Below are 25,437 nucleotides of genomic sequence, written 5' to 3'. Positions count from 1 at the left end.
AAAGATTTATTTTGATTACAAGCCAATTTCAATAGACACGGTAATTCGTAGTATGAAAAACGCTCTGTTTAGGATTCAGGGCGTTGGACAGGTCGTCCCGAATCCATAAAGTAAACTAATATTTCAATTACAAAAAAAATGTTTTTTTTAATATAATCGTTGATATTACGAATATGTATAGTACATCATTCTATACATCGCGTCTCGTGAACAGTGTAATCCGCATAAAACATTACGAACGATCGATGAGTCTCGTCGTTTAGATTAATAATTAAACAATACAACAGTCGGCATACCTATTATGAGGTGCGTAGTCGTCTATAGGCATATAGAAAGTTTTCTTTTTCTTTCGCCGTTTCCGCGACAACGGTCTTACACACGTATTGCCGTACGGGACATACCGTAAAACAATAATAAAACGATTTTCGCCGATCCACTTGGCAACGCCATCGACTTGAAAAGCACGAGGAAATACAACAAAATATATCATCATCATAAAACAATAATATATTAGCCGAACGACATCGCGAAACGTTCCACGACCACGTCTGCGATCAAAGAGAGACACAGTGGTCGTTCAGTAACAGTTCAGCTGTGTCTACCAACGGTCCGCCGTATAAACATAATAATATAATAATATATTGCAGGGTACCGTCGTCTCGTTACCGCGAACACCGTTGGCAACAATAGTGATCTGTATGACCGCGTAGAGACGCGTATACCGCGGACGCGGTAACGCCGCACGATGGCCGCCGATTACGGTCGGCTCAAGTGGGCCGACGACAAGCGGTGGACGAACGACCGGAAGCGCGGCACGTACAAAGGATTGGCGGAAGCCAGCCACCGGTCGTACGACGCCGAATGGCTGGCCGACGACGTGGCGACGGCCGAGCGGCTGGCCGACGTCAAGAAGTCCGCCGCCCGACTGCGCCAAGCGGTCGGCAACCGGTACGACGTGGTCAGCCACCTGTTGCCGGACTCGCCGGTGGCCGGGCGGGAGGCGTACCGCCGGATGGAGTCGGCGGTGACGGCCGAGCGGTCGCTGACGGAGAAGCTGGTGCGCGGCCGGCACCAGCTGAACGAGTGCCGGCAACGGGTGGCCGACAAGACGGCGCGCCTGGCCCGGCTGAAGGCGAGCGTGGCCGAGGCCCGGGACCGGGCGGCGTCGGTCCGCGCGCCGAAGCGGCCGCCGCCGTTGGAGCACCCGCTGACGATGGACAAGAAAGTGGACGCGCTCAAGCTGGGCAACCGGCAGGCGGCCAGGGCCCGGGACATCATCGCCGACAACACGGCCATGAGGGACGCGCTCAACGAGCAGCTGGCCGCCGACGTCCGCCAGCAGGCCATCGCCGTGGTCGAACTGCTCGCGTACGGCACGGCCGCCAAGCAAGAGGCGGTCGCGTACAACCGCGATTATTGTCGGCTGGCGGCCGAGCACGACCGTCGCGTGCGACGGAACCGAGCGCAGAGGCGCGTTCTCGACAACAGGATATCGGTACTGGAATCGAACAGGTTAGATATTTTTTTATGTCCGTCGTTGGTTTTCTTTGTTTTTTGTTTTTTGTTTTTTTTTTTTTTTTGCTTAAGATAAGCGTAATAATTTTCTAGCGGGAAAATTCGATTCGGAGTAGGCGTGTTCCGACTTGACAGTGTCGTTCGAGAGTTACGTGTGACTTTTTGAACGTTCCATTTTGGAATCGATACACTCGATTATTCTTTGAAAATATTAGATAAATAGATGATAATTGGATAAAAAAATAAAACCATAAAAAATATCACGCTGCTAATATATCCACTGACTCGTGTAGGCGATAAGTTATCACCGAGTTTATATAAACTGGATAAAAACGTATTGCATAAATACTAATACATACCGAGCTATACTTAAGAAAATTATGTAGCTCAGTTTTTTTTTTTTTTGGCTATATCGTTGTTTATATTAAATTTATTTTTTATGATTATAACATAAGTCTATTAATTATTATTTAATGATTGATATAAATAAAACGTACATAATTGAATTAAACTCTTAATAATCATAAATCAATATCAATCATAAAAATTAAAAATATAAAGACAAGTAAATAAATGATCAGGTTTTAATTTGAACACATTTTTTTTCTTAGACTAGATCACTAAACTTTTCACTTACATTTGAAAAATCCAGTAGATACCTATGTTTTTTATGGTCCTTTCTGGCAGAGAGCCGAACTAGTGAATTTAATTTTATTAAAGGAGATATAATTTTATATTTTGATGGGTTTTGTTGACGATTACGTACGATTTTCCAACTTAATCTTAATAATCATTTATTACTGATTAGATAACAATTTAAAATTTCGACGCAATTCTATACTTTAACGAATTTTAACAAAAATAATTTAGTAAAGCTTAATTAATACATGATGGCCCCTAAGCTACTCACACCTAGTCACCCCCCCCCTAAATAGGACTCTGAATACATAATTAGTATGTAACGTGGTCGAAGATGCCTAGTTAAATAAAATAGATTCGGGGAAGAAATTAGTTTCATTTGAATATATTATTGCCGCAGCTTAAGATCACGAAAGGTAGTTTGGATAATAATATTACAAATAAATGTAGATTGATCTATTAAGTGTCAATACATAAAAGTTTATTATTACTTACCCACAAAGTTTACCAAAATGTGGGGCAGTCTTGGAGTTCATGCATGTGCGTGATGGTAATTGGCGTAACTGCTGTTCTCTTACATATTGATATTTGGACAAAGCCTTACAATAATAAATGTGGAATAAAACGGGGGAACTTAACGCTTAGTCAGCATAATATACCTAATGTACATATTATTATGTTTATAAAATACAAGTAATGATGTAATAATCGTTACTTTATTGTATTTATAATAATTGTAATAGTAGTATGGTAATAACACAATAAATAATTTGTCGATTAAATCGTTAAGCAAACGATTATTTTTATTCCTGTTGGTGAATGAACATTCGAATGAAGTTTTAGTAAAGTTTTCAGTAAAGTTTTTGGTCATCTATTGTCTTAACACTTCTAACCTAACCCTAACCCTTATAAAATATTTTTGTAATAAATATGTAAATAAAAATGTTTTGATGTACAGCATTACATTTTTATTTATTTTTTATTTCATTGCTTAAGTTAACTGAAAATTTAAAAATAATAAACATACAACAATATTATTAATTTTTAACTATTAAAATAAATTTATTTTAGTACATATCAAAATATTATAAAGAATTAAGAATTACTTATCAAAAGAGATTTAAATTACATTTTCATTACATGGAAACAATACTAATGAAATTACGTAGGTAACGTCGTTACAATAACTAATTAGTTATGTTACATTACTACTCAACAGACTGATTTATACTCTAATTCAAATTTATTTGGTACGAATGAAGTTCGTATTTGATGTCAAGTAAAATTTGAACTATCCTAATGGACCTATTAAATAAATTAAAATACCTTTTTGCACTACCGCGATGTTATAGAAGTGTTTTCAGTTAATATGCATATTTTGTTAGTTCCTTACTTCTAATGCATATTTTTAATGTAAATTAACCTAACCGGTTTAGGTACAAAAATTAAATCTATATTAAACTGAATTAATAGCATCTTACACGCTTTACATTTAACTCCGTGAATTAACTAATTTTAATTTAGGTAAATTTGTTTTAGACGTGCATGTAAACTTATTCTACAGTTATATTTACAATTCAAATTGATTGGGCGTTTTAATACATTGATAACATATTACATAGTAGATATTAAATAAAGATAATATTATTAGTGAATCATAATAATATTAAATCATTGCACTGAACGGAGTCTCATGTCCTAACCATAATACCATAATAGTCTTAGTTTAAAATACAAATATCTTACTTTATAGTTTAAAATTTTCATTCCTGTGTCCAAATGACTAGATTAAGAGTGACATAATGAACTATTATTCTAATGGTATTCAGCGAAATTCACAACAATAATATGACAGTCGCACGAGTATTCTGACACTTCCAATTTCCAATCAATAATTAATATGCAACTTAGAGCATTAAATTGTACACAATACAATACATTTAGCCTAGCTATTATTAAAATTGGAACAATTTATAAAAAGGAGAAAGATGATAGTCAATCGGATATACAATAACTCTGACGAGGAAGTAGAATTTATTACTGGAGATGGAATCCCATCGGTTGAATCTGATTCGGAAATGCATCCTTCAAAGAAACCAGACAAGAATATGATGTTATTGAGAGATTGGATCGAGTCTGGAATGATGGAGCAACAAACATTGTCCACGAAAGACAGTATGGAGCTATCTAGTTCTTCGAATATGACAGATTTAACAGATACCATTACTTCGAACATGACGTATACATTTCCCCAAGAAAAGGTATATAACTTACTTGAACTTTTATAATACTTTATAAGTATAGTCTATTTGGTATTCGGCATAATTATAGATATACATATAAATTACCAAGTACAGATGGAGAGGCATGACCAAATGCAAATGCTCTACTTTGCACATGGTTGTAAAATATTAAACATATTTCCGATTTAATTAAACTTATAAATAACAATGGTAAATAGATATTTTTAATAATTTCAAGTTGCTCATAAAAAATATTTATGATTTAAGTATAACAGTATAGTCGATTCATATAAATATATATAAATTTAAACTTAATATAATATAATTTGAAAAGTAATATATTGAGCATTAGTTTATTTATAGTTAGTTGACAACAAACAAATTGCTAAAAAAGATGTTGGATATTATTCAACAATTTATTCATAATACGTTATTGATTTGAATGTTTATGTTATTAATAAAAATAATAATGACTATGGTAGTCATGGATAATCCTTAGAATAAATGTTTCGAGTTTTTATTTGATAGAAGAAATATGAACTGATAAACACCACTAATTTAAAACTAATATATTTCCCAATTTGTTCAAAATCTAAATATTTTTTTTCTACTTTTAAAACTATTAACGAAAAATCAAATTTTAACCTAAATTATAAGTCAATAGATCATAATAAGTAGTATCTACATAACTTATAAGAAAATAATGCTAAATCCACAATATATTAATTTATTATAAGACATAAGTTATAACATTAAAAAAATAATAACAGATTTCTCTTAAAAGATTCGTCGCATCACTAAATTAAAACAAGATATAAGTTTTCGTGGTAGCAGTAAATTGTGTTTGATTGCATTTAATCTGTTTAACTTAACGCGACAACGTGTGATGTGGACCTTAATGTTTATCATTATTATTTATACGATTGAAATTGAAACATTTTTCAAAAATTTTATAAATTTTACTTTAAAATTATCAATGTTCAATTTATATGATTATTTCTGTTATCAATCTGATTTCTATAAAATAGGTTTTATTTCACAATTCTCCAAGGCTAACTCCTCGTAACACTCGCATTTTTGAAATTTATTTATCCTTATCATGAATTAATGAAGTCATTAAACTCCACACTAAATAAACACCTAAACCCCTCCTAAATAGCTACCAAGTTTAATTTATAAACATTTATATAGAGATATTAATACCACGAAAGTACATAAGATCTATCGTTAAATCTTTCATCGTAGAATAAAATTAGCATTCATTCGATATACCTATTGTATTTCTCGTTAAAAATTGACAAGTTAAAAAATTATATACCAACTGTGTATACTAGTATAATAATAATACTAAAATTTGATACCTATTCTAAAACTATTATTTTGCGTATTACAATTAAATAACGAATTTTTTTTTTTTAACAAATGCACAATGCCATAGTCTACTTCACTTATATTTATTAGTTCATGCATTATTTTTAAAAATGTTTATTTATGTGTTTATGAACATACATTTTTTATCAACACCAATCATATTTAAAAAAGTATTTAAGTTTTTTATACAAAAACAACTAATTATGTTGATAGGAAATTCAGAATTTTACATGTACTCATTTCAGCATTTTATGATGTTGATTTTTATACGATAGTATAATTGTATCTTTTCGATTGAACAAACAATGAATAAATTATGCAAATCCTGAAAACTAATTACACTTGTTGATTGTACTTGAAAAATACCCCTTCAAATTAAGTTCAGTAGACCGAAAGCAGATCGTAATTTTAATGAAAAATTAAATAATATCATAATAAATGTACGATACACTATTTGAAGTGACTATTTAGTGTTTATATTTTATGATGTAGGTATATAATACTCTTTTATATCCATTAAATAATATAAGCAAAGATTTTTTTTACTAAATATTCAAAAAATATCTAATATGTACTAGATATCTCGTACCCATAATTTAGGTGTTATATTGCAAGATTAAAAAAAATATATTGCGTTTAATTTATCACCTTGGTATTTTTATCAAATATCTATACGACTTTTGAAAATCGTATAATATTAAGCAATTAGTATCACAAATAACATTCTGATATCATTTACACTTTTTGGTATAAGTATAATTGTTCATTATTAACTCTAACGAAATAATCATAATATAAGTTTTCAACAAACTAAAATTAATTTTAAAACTATGTTATGCAACAATAATATAGATCAAGTGATCCCATTGTTCTCAGGTGAACCGATTTAAGTTAAAAAAAGAAGATACAAGCAGGGCAATGGAAGCTGTAGAATACGTATGTGAAACTTTAAACTTCTCAAACATAACAGAAGTACTGCATTATTTTATGTCAGTTAAAAATGTAGAGATGCGTATAAAAAAAATGATAACCGTGCGAAAACATCTAATGGAGATCGTACAAAAGAATTTGGAATCAGTGACTCAAGTGAAAATGGAAAGTACAAATTGTTTACCAGCAGCGATTTTGCAGTTAGACGCCAACATTGAACATGTCCAGCGTGAGGGTTTAGACGTCCAGAAAAAACAATTTGAGGATGTCAACAAAGATATTACAGAATACGGTATACTGTTCAATGAACTTTGGTTCCAGTTGGATAGTCTCGTGGGAAAACTCGAACGATGCCACGTAAGAATACACATTGCAAAAAACACTCATTGTTGCGCGAAATCTTGTTTTGTTGTCATAAAAATGTATACGTACGGTTATAGTTTAATAATTAGACAAATCAATAATTGTATCGATCAACCATTACGATTTATATAGATATTAGATAAGTAAAACCATCAAGTGAAATATGGGATTTAAACTACTTATTGCTTTCTACGAGGTATGATTATTATTATTTTAGGATCAGTGTACCAATATTAATGAGCTTCTTATATTTCAAGGTCGTAAACTAATTGCGTTTATTTTTTTGTTATACCTGTAAGTATTAAAAATTTGTTCAGTCCAATTTTATTCCATCTTCATTGAATTATCATACAATATACGCTACCTACCTATATGTATTTTAATAATTTAAAAAAATAAAGTTTATATTATATTGATCAATAATAAATTAACAATAATTAATTACTGGATAAATATTATTATTAAATAATCAAATAATCAGCGACTGTCCTCTAATACTGTGCTTCCCAAACTTATTCCGCCAAATTCTTTTGAGATAGTATAACTAGTCACGAATCCCTTAATAAAAGTAAAAATAAAAACATCAATAAATAATATTAATAATATCTGTAATAATTGTATAGTTTAATTTTCTTAACTGAATGTAGGTGTTTTTATGATATAAAATTCACTAAATAAATGCAAAGCAATGAATACATATATAATTTGTATAATAAGTAAAAAAAAAAATAGTTTATGTGATGGCTGCTGAGTGTTGTTCTTCTACACCTAATCGGTATATTAGAATATAATATGTTAGATAGTTGGAGTATTCGTAAATAGAATTCTACTTGTAGTAGATTTTCATATTTATTATTTGTTTGCATCTGAGTAAAAATAACCTTTTCACAGAAATACGATGTTTAAAAAAGATCTAATTATTCCTTCTGATATTTCTGCTCAGTCGTTGTCCGAAAGTCTTACGCCGTATTTATTTATTACAGAATATTTTCTAGTGTAATACAAATATTACATTGGTATTTTCGATTTTATGAGTATATATAGTATTTTTAATTTACTCTCGTGGCCCTCGGGGTCCGCGGACCACAGTTTATAGGAAACGCTTTCCTAGCGCAACTGGTCAACCAATTTTAATACTAATCGAACTCTATAAATATTGCAGGTATACGAAATGGTCATTTTTCAATGCGATCGATAAACTCCCATTTCTATACACCAGCTGTTAAAAAGTGCATATAATATTGTGATTATTAACATTATTTTTGTCAATCGCCTGATTTTGATATACAATATAATACATTATATTATTTATGCTCCGGTGAACGGTACTCGGAAATTCGCCTTGTCTCCGTCGCGTCATTGTTTTTGTCTGGTAAACGTAAATAACGACCGGTGGGCATTGTATACAACACATAGGCGTTTCCGATTTTCTTTAGAACTGCAGCCTCATACTCGTATTGTTTTTTATATATATATATATTTTAACGATAATATCGACCACGACTTTCCGACGAAATAACTTCCCAGCCCACTCGATTGTTTTTATTTTTTACACCGCGAATGTTGGGTTCATTCGATCGAATCAAACAACCGTAAGCACCTACCGTATCACATTATACTTATGCCTTATGGCTGTATTGTATACACCTACTATACACGCTATATCGGCTACGGCACTGGGTGGTTAGGGGGGTTGCAGTTAGGGGTGGTATGGTTTTAGGTAGGCATTACCTATTATACAAATCAATCGTTGTGTCGTCGAATTTTCAATTATTATTCCTATACGATACCTATACGCACTTTTGGCTCATTGCGGTTTGTTGGCGGGAGACCGTTTTTCGTTTTCGGGGGGGGGCGTGCGTCCAGTGTGCGGATCACTGCAGACTTATTTGTTTGTTTCACATTGATCGTTCGGCATGCGTACACAACACGCGCGTGTCATATTGTTTAGTTATGGGCTCGACAATAAGCCGCGCAATAATCGACCACGCCCCCTCATTTATCCAGACGCCGCGTGCGTGGAAACCGTTCGCGGAACGAATTATTTCGCGCGGAGACACGTGCCACGGCCGCAACGCGAAAACCCATCGCCGACCGCATTATACATGGTATTATGGGTAAAAGTCTGTCGCTATACATATGTACATACCCCGTACCGCTAATTGTTTTTTTTTTTTTTTTATTTTGATTTATCTAAACGGAGTTTTTAACGAACCATGAATATTATAATAACGGGTGTACGACGGGGAACGATCTATCGTTACCCGGTTCGGTAGTAGGCCGAGTGAGATGTCGGAGGAGTGGAGGACCGGATAATAATTCGTTTTAATCTCGTTACGAATACATGTATCACATTAATATTATGATAAAACACGTGCAGTACAATAACATAATAATATACTATTAACTATACATGGGTACTGTTTGAACGCAAAATCTTACGGAAAACTGCATAAGAGCTCGTGCAAACGAAATGAAACGTGTTAGAAAAACGTTTACCTGCTATATTATCGAAAACATTCGGTTTCACTAATAGTGCATCAAACTTAATACGACTCCCAAACGACTACGACAAAATAACGTCTGTCAAACAATTTATTGAACGTAACGATTTACGATACGGTCTAATTGTATTATTTTACCATGGTATAATATTTCATAAATCACATAGAGTAAATGATTCCGAATGCTAGTACTTTATATAGTGTGCATCATTAATATTTTTCGGTTTCATCTATTGCTTACTGGTAATAATTAATGTCCCATAAAAAATTATTATGTTGAACTTTTAAATCATAAAAACATACAATGTGTCGCTATTTTATGTTCCGCGGAGACTGGATGTCTGTTATTTATTCGGTAGCTGTAATACAAAATCGTATTATTATAGTTCGCATGTTATAATAATATTATATAGTTTTCGATTTAAAGTTGTGACCAAATACATTACGCCGTATATTTTGTCTTTTGACTAGTGACAGTAAATTGTTTTAGCCTCGAGGTGAATGATTCTCAATAGGCTGTATACATAGTAGTAAAGTATGACATTATTTTAAACGCATAAGATTACCCAAAGGACCTTTCTGGGTGAATGGGCATTCAAAATGTTTATCGCACCAGATGGGGTGACGGGAATTATGTGGAGGACTATGCCATAACGGCCGTTATGAAATAAAAAAAAATCCGTATCTACCAAGAAAAGTGCACATTTTGAGAAAAACAAAATCACCGTTTAATTTATCGTCTTTTATACTCGTAAACTTTAGGAACGATAAAACATGACGTTTTCTAACGTTTCAATAGCATTTCAAACAACTGTAAATAACTAAAAAAAATTTAAGAAATAATAAAAATGTTGTGTTCACATATTAAATGCTTTGCGGTTGAAGTTATATATTATGTGTGTCAATGATCTTCAACTTAAGTATATTAAATAAAAAAAATAATGAAACATATATTTTTTTTTTTTTTTTAAACATTAACTAGTGTTGAAGTATATCATGAACTATAGATACTTTAAATTTTCCTAAAAAAAAAAAAAAGCTAGTATGTGTATTATGTATATTGAATTATTTAGAACCGTCGAAATTGGTATTCACTGTGGGATCGTTTCGAAGGTCATCGGGAAATTTGGCCCCCTATGAAATGATATTATCGAAAGGTATGACATAAATATAAATATAGCTTGTAGGCCATAGTGTTAAAAAGCCTACTATTATGTATACATTCAAATCGGTCCCGGAAAAATAGTGAGTAGGCGCAATATCAGAAAATAAAATTGAAGGCTGATATATATGTATACATTTATATTATATTATAGGACAAAAACGACGTAGGTATATAATATTATAAACGTCACATTTATTTTATGACAAAGACTCACGATTTCTGAGTTTCAGATGTTTAACCATATACCGTTATCCTATTGATGTTTCCTAATCTTTAACAACATGATCTGATGTAGGTCCCAGTAGTGAGAAAATACCAACTGCACATGAAAAATCGGGACTTAAAGTCAGAGTCAATAATGGACGCTCAACAGATGCTGGAGGGGCTGTGTCTGCAACACTGCCAAAATTTACCTGTCACCAACGACGACTGTTCAACAGCTCGTCAACCTCCGTCGGCCAAGTCAATGGAATCTGCACGGGAAACGTCTAATGTTTTTGGTAGAAATCCAGCCGTGGACGCTTGCCGGAGGTTGTCGGAGATACTGTACGCAAAGGTTAAATCGTGTATGGTGCACATTGGCAATGTCTTCGATCCCGATGACAAACAACAGCTAATGGCCAGGGCATGCTTTGCATACGACCGGCAAGCCCAGCTACAATGGGACGCCATCGCCATAAAAGACCGGAAGCGCCAGGCACGGGAACGTTTACAGCTCCAAGAGGAAAACTCCAAACACACGACTGAGCCTAAGACCACTGGCATAATAACTCGAGTGCAAACCAAACAGCAAGCCGAAGACATCGTCCAGTGGTGTATCACGCCCAAGGACACGGATGACGCGAAGAGGACGAGGAAGCCTATATCGTTCCGGAAGTCCCGAATCATCGTGCGCGAACGGAAAAAGTTTTAATTCATATTATATATATACATACATCCATTTGGTGAACTAATTTACAAATACAAACTGTGGATATCTCGTTACTTTCGATCAAAACAAAAAAAAAATTAATTAACCATGTACACGTCATATAAATGCAATTACATTTTCATGTAGTCAGATGGAAAAAACCATCATCAAGGAGGACTCCCTACTGTTATATGTTGATAAATGTATTTTTAATTTTTATTTAACATGATATTCATTAATTAAAATTTTTTTTTTTTTATTTTTTTTATGGAGCTGCTCACAATATTACACTTGAATTTATTATGGGTACCTAGTCGTAACGAACAATTGTCGAGAAGGATAGAATACGTAAAATTTTCATTTTTAACGAGCAAGTTTATAATTTATTAATCCCAAGTAATTTTGAAAGTCACCGATTGTGTTCAAATACATAGCATGTTATCATTGTTTATATTTTTATAATACACTTAATAATTATCTTATTTACTTATTATTTGTGCCTTCAAACTTAGGTTTACTTCTTAATAATAATAACAATGAAAAAATATTAATCTCTTTGAGTTTATCAGTATATATTTCCCATTGTTATCTCAATAACATTGTAATAATTACCTTTGCTGCATTTGATCAACATGTACACATGTATCAGTAAATATAATACATAGTTTATATGAAAAAAAAAATGGCAAATATTACTAATAATAATAAAATTTCAACCAGTTGTTATGAAGAAAAATCAAATAATATTAATTTCGCTGAGTCAAAATGTGTATTCTATAGCCGCAAATAATTGTGAGAAACTACAAAAACCAAAAATATGCTATTGTACTTCAGTGTACTTATCGAGTATTACAATCACCTACCTACATAATAATATTCTCCCATACAACATTGCCGAGTAAAATGGGGCGTGACACTTATTGCCTATGTAGGTGACATCGGAATCGAGTTAATGTATCGCTTTATAATGATCCTAAATATGCTGATTCACGAGAGGAATGCATGTATATGTAATACGTATATATGACAACCATTGGGTTTAATAGAGTATCCCCGGGGTGCGTATTCAAGTATCAAAAGTGTCAGACAACAATAGCAATGCGACGAGACGAATCCTTTGAAACGTACGCTCTAACCGCGAATTTCTTTATAGTAACAAAAAAAAAAAAATTTAAAAAAAAAATCACTATAAAATACATTTTCCAAAAGTAAGTAGTTACTTTATGTTTATTAATTGAATTAAATGTCTTATACTATGTTCCGTATCCGTTTGTTTTTAACAAAGCGCTTTTGGCAATAGGTACATTAATATGCGAACTAAGTAAATGAAATGCATCTAATATTACAATAAAATGTAAAACACGATGTAGGCACGTCAAAAGTTAAACTATTATATTTTTATGACTATATTGTACACGTATTTATTTTTTATTATAGTAGAGTAAAAGTAAACGATTATCCCGCCGTCCGTGACGTGTAATTTAAAAAATGTAAGTATAACGCAGTCGAACATAACTTCCTTGTCTAAAATTCTAATGATCCATTTTTAAAATGCAAATTTTGCTTGAAATTATACGTCGTCAAAGTTTTACGGACAAAATGATACGATTTTGATTCGTATATAATTAAGTCACGGCGAACTCGCGGTACGTGGAATCAGATAGCAGAGTGTGATTTATTCAAATATTCAAGAGTATTTTTTTTTAACTTTGAAAATATTACATTCGCATAATAACAGTCGGTGAATATTATAATTATTAAATTATACGAAACGTAACGTATACTACCATTTCAACACTGAAGTTTTTTCACGCAGTAATAATCTTCAGATATTATTACTAAAGAGATTACGTTTCAGACACATAATAGACTTTTTCACGTTGTCATCGCTACGTGATACTATAACCATTTTATTCGCTGCGTGACATTTTAGGCACGAATTCGCAATATTTCGGTTTTTGGCGCACTTTTTTAGCTGAAGTACGTCCCACGCTGGAATCATTATTCATCGTTATATATAGACATATAGTTCATCGCGGTAGTGATGTCGTTCAAGATCGAGTGATTGGTGCACTTGCAATTTGTTACGAACTACCAATCCATAATTTATATTTATCTGGAAAAACTTGAGCCATCTACAACTATGTTTAAAATCTCAATGGATAATAATAAAAAAAAATTATTAATGGGCTTACATAAATCATCCGTACATATTAGTAACAGAACTTTGATTTTTCAGAAGACACAAAAGTTGAACATGTTATACCTACACCTAATTTACTAACCGTTGTATACCTTACATTATAAATTCCCACACTTTATTTTTGCGTATCCCCAGTGTATATCAGGCATCCGTTACGTACCACTATTGATTAAAAATAGAACTTTTCAATATATTTTCACGTTCATATCAAAATGATAATTAATGATATTATTACACCAAGTATAAAATTCAATATATATTGTAATAATATTAGATTTTCTGTGTTCTTACACAAACATTAGTAAATAAAAATAAAAATTCAAATTATTTTCCACGCTTTCGCGTGGTTTTACAAGTACCTACCACCAGTGGTACGCGTATCATATTCTGGCAACCTCAACCTTAGACAACTGTTATGTACCCTATTTGTACGTTTATCTTTAACTTGCATAAGGCTTTCACATTTTTATAACATACCGGAAGATTGATTTGTAAAAGCCATGTGTATAGTACACCTTTAGCAGTTATAAGAATTTGATAAATCAAACAATTCGAAAAAACAAATTGATCTCAATCGCATAACTAGATTTTCGGTGAGAGCCTAGAATAACACATGTATATATGCTCAACGACCGCAGTCGTTAACCGGAAGCACTCAAATAGCACAATGGTGAGACGATATAATATTACAATAATACGTAACAACCTGCAGCTATGTACTGCTCGGTAAACTGCAACTACAACAACCGTCTTGTAAACAATATACGTATTATTGATTGTTGGCGCGACAAATTCGTTTAGTCGCGTGTATTATAATATCGCATATGATGATATTATTATTACGATATATTATTATTGTGTTTGCATTCGTGTCACCCCACACACACTCCGTACCGGAAATTGCGGGGCCCGCCGAATCGGCAGAACGACACATTATGTATTCCTTTGTATCATAATGCGCGGACGGGCGGAAATGCGTAGTCGGTGACGAGGTAGGGGTAGTATTCCGCAGTGGAAAAACGGCAGCCAAACCGTTTTTATACCATCGGCGGGCTCGGGGAGAGGGTGGCTGATGCGCGGAAGAGGCCCATCGCGCGCGAGTATTGCGATGCATTATACATTACGCGTATTGAATGAGACGTGAGCGGCGCGGCGGACGTGCGAAGAAAGATTCCATTAAGGGCGCGACGCGGTGTGGCCGTAGTGTGCGTCACACTCTTCTCATCATATACAGACGGCGGCGATGCTGCGGGACGCGACTTACGCAGAATATAGTATTGTCGGGTCGGCCCTCGGTATGGACGGGGAGGTGTACGCGAAGACGATATTTCATTTCGACCACCGACACCACCCTCGCCCCACCCGTCACGTCGTCCCCGCCCGACCGAAAAGTGATAATAATTCATATTGGTCCGGGCGCGTCCGGTCACTAGAGATCACAAAGGTGCTTGCACACACACGCACACATACAAATAACTCGATCCATTTCTTTTCGCGTTCCCTCCACACCTATACTACGCTCGTCTACTCGCTTACCTATCCTCGCACACACAAATACACACACACACACATATATATATATGCGTTTTTTCCATCTCTGACCGGCGGCGGGGTGGGTATAGGGCGGTTGCTGCAGTGGACTTCGATGATTTATGGAAAACACGGCAACTGTGACGGGTCGGAACTAACGGAAAATGTCTCTCCGCCGTTGCCACCACCGCCGCCTCCGACGGATATCCCGAACCCCCCGGAGACGTGACGGTCGGTGTGCGCGCCGGACATACCAAACAGCTTTACCTCCACCTGTCCGACGTCGCCGGGCTCGCTGCCGTTGTGTTCCCGCTCTGACACATTAGGGAATTACATTTTTCTCCGGCGAAACTTATGTGCGCACAACACTTTTTGCACACGCGGTCCCTACGCCGCCACTGCAGCCACTGGACTTATATATCCACTTTTGCGGCTCCCTCCACCCGCGCCCGATCTGCGGACGGTCGTTACCGGTGCCAAACGCGCGCGCGGTTTGACCTCATCACACACACATATATCTATATATATGTACATCATTTTATATACGTATATCATATTATTATATTAGAAGACTCGTAGCCGCCACTGACCGTCTTTTATTTTTCATCACGAATAAATTTTCTCCGGTCGTGCATTGGTGCTCTAGACCACCTCCACTCCCTTACGCGGTCGAAAGTACTCGGAGGGTGTGAGCTGGGTCAGAAAAATCGTACGAGCTATCAGTACTGACGACGAAGACATATACTTTTCTAATGTTCTGCTGCGAGATAAATAATCGGTTTTTCACTACGTTTCTATATCGTTGTATGTGCACTATTAATACATACGATTTTTGTTATTTTTGGAGATTGAATTGGATAAAAAAAAATGTAGCGCAGAGAAAAACATACTAAAATAAATATACAACAGAAGACTTATTTAATTACAAGTCCATTTTTGAAAAATTTTCAGTCACACTATTGCCCCTCCCCTCCTATCACAATCATATACTACATTGAATACTCCTTCAAATATACTTTAATGAATTAGTTGTAATAGCTACAGATAATTTATATTTATGTATGATTATTTATGTTTCCATGCTTGTATTTATGGTGAAATAACACTGTAATAAAATGCATTTTCTACGTTAGTAGAAGTAGCAAGTAACACTGCATAAAAAATAAAACTAAATGTTTAGTACCTAAGTAAAATACAGTTTTGCCAAAAATATACAATTGTTTTATTGGTATATTTGTATTCTTAATAAATAAAAATAAATAAGTTAATTAAAAATGTATAATATATTTAATTTCACACTGAATATAACTCTTCTTGTTTGTTAAATTAAAAACTATCTTGCTGCGTTCAAGCGTTAAAGTTTCATTTACAACATAAAATATATGTTATATGGTAAAATTAACTTTTAATATTCTATAATTATTGTTATTATAAAGTGTTACCTATAAGGTCACCTAGTTATATAAAATATTCACTTGAACATTACTTAAGAATTGATCAAAAGTTGGTTATGTTACCATAATGTTATGTTAGTGATTTTTAGTACCTAGCGATAGGATGATAAAATTATACAAGTTTAATCATTAATTTAATATTATAATTATCAATCGTAAAAATTAAGGAAATAGACATTTTAAAAATGACAGTTATGATTCTAATTTTTAAATATTATCCATGTTATTAACATCGTAAAATAAATACTTAATTCAACATTTACAAACACATAAATAATAACGCTAACATTTAATAACGTTAATTTCCAACAAACATTTTTCTAATACGATATTTTTAACAATTTAACTATCAATATACTGAAATTGTTAATATTTATTTTTTGTTTTTCTGAATAGATGAGACAATATATAGTCTATAGTCTATAGATAAAGTATTATAAAAGTTGTGTAGTGTAAAAGTACTTAAATTTATTTCTAACGCAAAACTTTTAAAAGTAGTTAAGGTATAATAATTAATTGGTAAAATGTATAAGACTTCTACAAAATGATTTTCGTTTAAAACTAAATAATGTAGGTAGGTAATCTATGAGTTCATCAAAATGTATTTTGTAAAAAGTACAATAACACATTTATTTAACCAATATCCTAAGATATATTATGGAAGTTGTAACACTATTATATAAAAGTTGGTATGATTTCGTTATTCATTAAGTGCCTATTTGTCTGTATACTATTTTAATTCATTTTTTTTTTTTAACTGGCTTAATAATAACTATATAATTATAATTTTCACGTCACAAAAAAATATTTCAATAACGTATTTAAAAGTAAATTCTACTTTTCAATTTAATAATTAAGTTTTGAACAAATAATTGGTTGAAAAAAAGAATTATTGCAAGGACAAAACCTTCTTCGAACAAAGGTAGGTATTATATGATAATAACTGATTTTTGCTTTTTTGTATTGATACATCAATAATTATTAATTTCCATCATCACTTAATAGTTATAAGTCGGACCTTTCGATTGTATTAATGACAATACTCTATTGACACAACAATAATTTCATTAAATTGAACGTACCCATACCGATACACCGGCGATGCATTATTTACGGATAATTTTGATTTGAATTGACGAGAAACCTTAGAGACTAAATATAATATACTGCAAATATATATATGATCTGACATTCAGTGGATATTATCGAAGAGTTCCCCGTGGGTTTGACAAATAAAAAATACTATACATGAATAACGAATGAGTTTTAATTCGAAAATGTAGACATTTCGTAAAAAACTGTTTCCCGTCATTTCTCTGGAGAGGCGACTTCACGTTCCAACGACAATGCATATAGTTTCACTAAAATCACATTTCTGAAAACATAAATACATTAACAACATTATTCATAAACTAACTGTACATATATATATATGTATCCAACAAGCACGTTGGAAAATGGAACAAAAGCCCAGTGACGCAGACGATATTAGCAAACTCCGATCATCGAACTTTAACTATATATAATATAATACGTAGGAACGTAATATACATAAAACATATGTTATATAATATTATTAGCATGTATGTTTTCGATCGACTTAATTTTATTTTTCCGTAACACAAAATCAATGTCTATTTATAACTCAAAATTCGTTTATAAACCAAACAAAAAATGTTGTTTACATATTAATATATTATATTGTCGTGAATTAAAAAAAAACATACGTTCCGGTGCTTCGTTTTGTTTTCACTTAACTTTTCTAACAATAAATTTAAAAGTTTATTTTTCCACTTGGTTTTTGATACAGTTGTATGAGTTTTAAAATCATTACTCCTAACCTAACATAACCTATCTATATTGCCTGCTATATATGTAGTATTTTACTTTAATATCACATATTTCTACTATTGTTTATAGTTATGCGTTTCTAATATACAGATCAATGAATTTAATTTTAAAACATATATTTTGGGTGGTTTTTTTTAATAGTTATTTTTTATTAAAATACAAATAAAATCTACTACATTTTTTATGTAATTCCAATATATAATAATATCATAAAAAATTTGCGCACGACGATTAATATACCTATAGGTACCTACTTATACAAAAAAGTAAGTACCTAAGTAAGTAAGTAAGTAAGTAAGTAAGTAAGTAAAGCATATATTAAAAAAATAAAATTTGTGAAAATCCATAACATTTAATACAGTAATCATTTCATCTATCTCTACATCTTTTCTACAATTCTATCACTACAATTATAATACAATAATCAATGCATACAATAGTGTTTATTTTCACTATTTTTCACAAAACATTCAACAAAAAAAAATAGATCAATGATACCTTCAGTGTTGACATACCAACAAATATATCATCTATTGAATATAAAAAAGTGGATCGATTTGACATCAGATTCCATAATTATGACCTTATTCGTATCACCGCCGTTAGCCCAATTTTGGACATATGTGAAACTATAATAACCAGAATTGACCAACAAAGCTTTGAAAATGTAATACCTTTTGAAATTTCATACCTACTTATCTTTGTGAAATGGATTTTTTGCATTGACTGTAATTAAAATAAAATATCGTTCGAAAGCGAATGTTGAGACTTAAATGAGAATAGCTATTTTCAAACTAGACTCACGATTTGAGCATATTATATAACATAAACAAGCTCATCCGTTTTATTAAAATACTAAGTATAAATTTTTTTTTTTTTATTAATTTATATTTACTAAGCATAAAATTTTAATTACTTTTTTATACTATTTATCTTTTTATTTATAATTTTTTTTAAATCCTTCAAATAATGAATAATTAAAATACGAGTATCAACACTGATTTTTGTCATTAATTATTTTGCCGTAAAGGTTTTACAAAGACACAAAATAGCCATGAGATGAAATAGTTTGAATACCTCTGGTGTTTAAACATGACATGGGAAAGTTAATGCATCACAAAAATATTTTATTATATTGAAAAAAGAATACCAACATATAATTTGTGATATTGAAAAAAAATATAATTATTGTGATTTATCAAGTAATAACTAAGGTAAATTATTTAACATGAAGCAAAATATAAATTTAAGTTATACAACAAAATCTAATTTTCATTTGTTAATTTTTTTAATCACGTTAATCATATCATTGAATCATTCACAGGAGTAGTCATTTCCTTATTAATTTACAAATTTACAATAGCGCTCATTCACTTATACGCGTCCTTGGCCTATTCGTGTCCAACTACGTTTTCAATCAGTAACATGCAATCATAAATTCAAACCATCGGTTAATTAATTGGCTGCAATATTGCATATTATGTACCTATTGTATTTATATTTAAAAAAAAATGTAAATGACTTTTATATTATAATTAAACTGAAATGAGCAAATCGCGTATTATAATTAATACATCGAAATGGCTTTACAAGTATTTAGCATTTGGTTACTTTCATACCTCAATAGTTAAGTTTTAAAATTTAATAGTTATCATACATTTTTATGAAATATGTATATTATTTATAATATTAGAAAAGAGTTTATTATTTATAAAATTTTCTAATAATAATTTATTATTAAAAAATTTATTGTGTTGGTCATGTTGGTGGATGGGCGGAGGAAAGGCTCAACTTACCACCTCCGAAGTACGCTAATGCTAGTTAAATAATACAATAATTATAAAATTACATTGTAATAGTTATAAAAATTAATAATAATAAGAAAAAGAACATTCATCATACCCCTCAAACAGCCATATTATTTTTATCCACATATCAAACTTTATGATTAATACTTTTATTCTTAATTTTAAATAATATATTGTACAGCATTTTTAAAAAAATAACGTAAATCATGTATATGTAATGAACCATATTCATATATCATGTTTTTTCATGAACTTATTTTATAGTCTGTATCTACATTTTTGAAGTCAGCTTTGTGAGTCAATTGATAAGTCACTTTGTATGTGTATTTTCATTGTACGGTGCAATGTAATTTTTTATATTTCACCTCATCTGTCGTAAACAATTATATTATTCAGACAAATATTCTCCACTGAAGATTTTCAAGTTATCCACTTTTCATCGAGATATTTAGATATACAACCTTACATATAGTCTAACTCTATATATTTAACAGCTTGATACTCGAGTTTCAAATAGTATAATAAAATACTATATGAAAGTATAAATGTATAATTAAGTTGATTAAAATATTATTATCGTTGAAAATGAATCATTTGTACCAGAAAAGTATATCGCTTGAAAAGGAAAATTGTGTATTTATTAAAAATGTAAACTCCCTCATAAATTACAGACCTTTTCGTTGCTTTTGAATATTTTACGCATTTATACGAAATTTCATCCGAGTTATATTCATAATTGGTTAAGTTATGAGTAAAAATGTGTTTCAAACCCCTGTTTTGGCACTGGAATTATTTATGTTTAAAGTTGTATAATATTGTCCTAAAATCGCTCCCACGAAAGAACCACCTAGAGGTTTGATGATGCTTAGGGTTGGGCATATAATATAGATATACTCAACCCTTTGACAAAAAAAAAATATATATATATATATTATAATATTATCTATATTAATTCATAAAGTTCAAAGTACACTAAGTACAGATACACATAATAAAAGCAACACCAAAAATTAACTTTAAAACTGTGATTAACATATTGAAGATAATTAAATACATATAATATAGGTATAAAAGTATACAAACATATAGTGTAAATTTACATATTATTATCAAAATAAAAAATAAAATAAATAGAATTTCAAAAGTTTATTAATTAATAATAAAATTATAATAATTTACCTAACTCGTAGGTTATAGTGATATCCATATAGTTATGATAGTGTCTGTTATAAAGAAAAATATGATGGTATGAGATATACACTTAATCCAAGTGATTATATGTAGATAACAGTTATAAAGAAATTTAAATGGGATATTAAAATCAATGTTTGTCCAGAGTAGTTAATTTATTATATCAAAATTAAAAAACATCCATATAGTATTCAAAAGTCCATAAAAATTATAAAAATTTAAAAATATTGTTTTGTTTGAAAATTATCAATAGTTAACTACTATTTCATAAGATCAGTCAACATGATTAATATTACAGAAAAGCTACTTCTATTATTTAATTTTGCTAAAATAAGTTACGTATGTACAATTACACTTTTATTTTTATATTTTTAAGCTATGCATTTTAAATTATAACCTATTGGCTAAGAAATTTTGGTTATTAACTATTATAATATGTATAGATATTACTATTTAAAACACAAAAACCATTACCTATAGGTACATTTATAAAAAACAATAAGTAGTAATTACAACTACTGTTTAATAAAAATAAAAATTAATAAATTAAATTGTGTTTATTTATAATTATTATATACATTTATTACAATATTATTTTATTCCACAAAAGCTGATAATAATTTTAACAATATTTAGTTTTTAAAATAAAATAACTATCTTATGCAAATTAAAAGTAAATTATAATAATTTATATACAATAAGACATTATTACATTATTAACTTATTAACTATAACAACATATAAATATAGTTCAACTTAAGTTGTAAACCGAATAAAAATTATAAAAATTGTCGTTTAATTTTAGATAATTTATAATGAAAAAGTAATCAAGATTTACCGAAATAATACCCCAATTCAAAAAACGTGTTTAGTTTTGTTTAAAATATTAGGTACCTGTATTAGAAATCATAGAGACCTGTTTGTAGATTATAAATAACCGATAATGAAACGATTACAATGATCACACAACCCGATCATTGTAATTGCATTTAACTAAATCACTTAAAAACAACTAAAAATATGAGGTAGCAAATTTATTGAACAAAATGTGTATTTACAATAGTATAGTTATAATAATATGTGGTTTCATTTTGATGATCACAATATTTTGACAACTATTACGGTTTCACTTGACTCGCACTGAAGCAATAGTAGGACGACGTATTTCTCAATAATATAATCTATATTTTTCGCGCTCTTTATCTTGTATACAGTTAAGACACGACGGTCAACTGTCCGATTATAATATTATTTTGTGACCGCGGCGGCGACGGTCGTGTTCAATTATCCAATAGGGTGGGTATATAGCGGTGGCTGCGGAGGCGTTGGTATTGTACACACACACACAAACATGGCACTCACTCTTTATATTGCCCCGTCGTTAAGCCTGTTCAAACTTTTTAACCAGACCCAAATCTCGTCCGATCGGCGAGGCAATAAACTCGCGGCGCTTTATTGGCCCCAAGGAACTCGGTTCGGGGCGGGCAGAGCGAAAAACGCCGGAACGGACGGGGAAGAAACTCGACCGCGGTATACCACTATATACTATATACCGGCATACCTATATATATACGTACCGGTGGCGTACGGTGTTAAAACGACGTGTATATACGCGCTCGTTTTTCTTTTTTTCTTTTTATGTCGAAAGCGCCTTGTAAAACGTTTAGCCGAAACTACCGCATTTCGCGTCATAAACACGCGGCGGCGGCGGTAGCGCATCATATACCGTCGAAGGTGTGCTGCGGCTTTCGATGTAATAATAATAATAATATGATACGAGAATAAAGAAAAGGAAACGCGATAGAGACGGAACGAAAAAAAAAAATAAGTTGATACGTATTATGACGTTGAGAAACCGACAACGACGTCGGACGACAGACGCTGAGAAGTCTCGATGTCGATGGAAAGTCGTGGAGGGGTGAGGGGATTGAAGATCGACCGGGGTCGAAGTTATTGTTCACCTTCAGTCACGTCGCAAATATCTCGCAGTTACCGCGCGCGCCATTCTTTCGTCAAAATTGTCTAAACAGCCCCCTGGGGTGCTATATTGACACAGTCTATCTTGATTGCTTGCCGATTATACACACACCCACACACACCCAAAACCCACACGCACACACACACCCAAAACCCACACGCACACACACACACGCGAGAGCGCATACACTTTAACACCGACACTCGGTTTCTCCTCCGTGCGCGTATAGCCGGTCCGCTGCGACCTTATATACACGCGCGGAAACCATTGCTCTCGTACTCTCGCCGTCCATCCGGATCCCGCCGGCACGTCCACATTTCGTCGTTCTCATTCTTTCTGGAAACTTGTCTTCTTCCGAATTCCATAATGCTCTATAGCTGTTATTATTATTTCCTCCAGATGTGTCTGAAATATAATTTCTTCAATACGTATATCGCCGTTGACTCGAATCGGTCCAGTTGATTATATATACATATTTTATATTTTTAAATAAAAAGACAATGAATCTCCCGCAGAAAAATTTATCGATCACTATTAATTGTAATGAAAGATCTTCTTTACTGTTCGTTAACTATTATAATAATAGGTAAAGTATGCCTAAGCAGCCTTAGCATTGAAGAATCATCGAACTATACATATATCTATTATATTTGAATTTTTTTAGAAAAATGTAAATAGTTGTTTTATGAATTACGCATAACAAGACTTTTTCTAAAATAGTTTGTACTCATAAATATCGGACTACTGTAAAATAGAAAAAATAAATTTTATAATTTGTGTTTTTGATATTATATGCGCACTGAAACAACAAAAAGTAGCTATGAATAACGAAATTTTAGATTTAGAGCTTAGGAAGAAAGCTTTTCATTTTATAACGGTCTTATATCACATACTTTTACATTTTATTTTTGTTGTAGGGAAATTTTGTTTTCCAATATATGGTTTATAAAACATCGAAAAGTTGCATAGCTTAACTTGCATCTTAGAAATTCAATAGATATTAATTTTTTGATTTAGGTTTCTAATGAACACTGTTGATTTGACGTAAAAACAAAATTAATCAAAAACTGAATATTTGTAATCTATATCATCTCCTATCGATGAATCTAAAGTAAAAAAGTAAAATATAGTAAAATATTTTATTATCTATAAATTTGAATACAATTATAGACCATCGCATTCGCTCGTTCCAAGGTAAATAAGAAAATTGCGCGTTCTTGCCGTACCGTAAATAGATAATAAAGCCACCACCGTATCCGACCATCATTGAGCTCGTTTGATAACTTATTCATTGCAATGGATTATTTAAGTAGATTTTTTGCCTCCAAACTTCATGTCCAACACTATCACTTTATTAGGTATAAACTCGTTTAGACTGATTAAACAGAAAACATTTGCTATTTCCATATTAAAAGTACCTATAAAAAAATAAAAAATATCCGTCGATTGGTTATAATATTCATGTATGTTATTATATAAATACTACCAAAGTGATAATGGATACAATCATCATTAATCAGTGCACATCATCAATATACGTGTATTATAATATGCATTTTTAATTAATTTAAAAATTGATATTATTTTTTTTTTAATATTACTGTCAATGATACAATATTATATTTACTCGTGCCACGTTCATTTTCACTGGAGACAATTTAACTGAAAATTTCTCAATATTTTTGTTCATAAAATGTGACAATAATAATATTAAGATATCTTTCAGCTTCAACAGCATGTCCACTGCTCTAATAGCGGGTAAATTCTACAACCGAGATAAGT

General features: G+C 31.8%; 1 protein-coding gene across 3 annotated transcripts; it reads left to right on the top strand.

The window, feature by feature from the left end:
* Positions 1-370: 370 nt before the first annotated feature.
* Positions 371-11,885, top strand: LOC114128998 (uncharacterized). 3 transcript variants are annotated; one of them, XM_050205620.1, is made up of 5 exons: positions 371-572; positions 648-1,512; positions 4,136-4,415; positions 6,645-7,055; positions 11,026-11,885. In XM_050205620.1, exons 2-5 carry the CDS (start codon positions 746-748, stop codon positions 11,641-11,643), a joined length of 2,076 nt encoding a protein of 691 aa, XP_050061577.1. In that variant the 5' UTR covers positions 371-572; positions 648-745; the 3' UTR covers positions 11,644-11,885. The 3 variants fall into 3 exon arrangements, with proteins under 3 accessions (XP_050061577.1, XP_050061576.1, XP_050061575.1); XM_050205619.1 differs by having other exon boundaries at positions 371-580; XM_050205618.1 differs by having other exon boundaries at positions 371-586.
* Positions 11,886-25,437: the final 13,552 nt, after the last annotated feature.

The sequence above is a fragment of the Aphis gossypii genome, chromosome X (assembly GCF_020184175.1).
Source record: "Aphis gossypii isolate Hap1 chromosome X, ASM2018417v2, whole genome shotgun sequence".
Lineage (NCBI taxonomy): Eukaryota > Metazoa > Arthropoda > Insecta > Hemiptera > Aphididae > Aphis > Aphis gossypii.
The sequence above is the reverse complement of the archived record's forward strand: the minus strand, read 5'-3'. Positions and strand labels throughout refer to the sequence as shown.

Coding starts and splice junctions, on each gene's coding strand:
- LOC114128998 (XM_050205620.1), top strand. CDS start 746: ATGGCCGCCGATTACGGTCGGCTCAAGTGGGCCGACGACAAGCGGTGG. Junction 1,513..4,135: donor TCGGTACTGGAATCGAACAG/GTTAGATATTTT, acceptor ATTTATAAAAAG/GAGAAAGATGATAGTCAATC. Junction 4,416..6,644: donor ATACATTTCCCCAAGAAAAG/GTATATAACTTA, acceptor CATTGTTCTCAG/GTGAACCGATTTAAGTTAAA.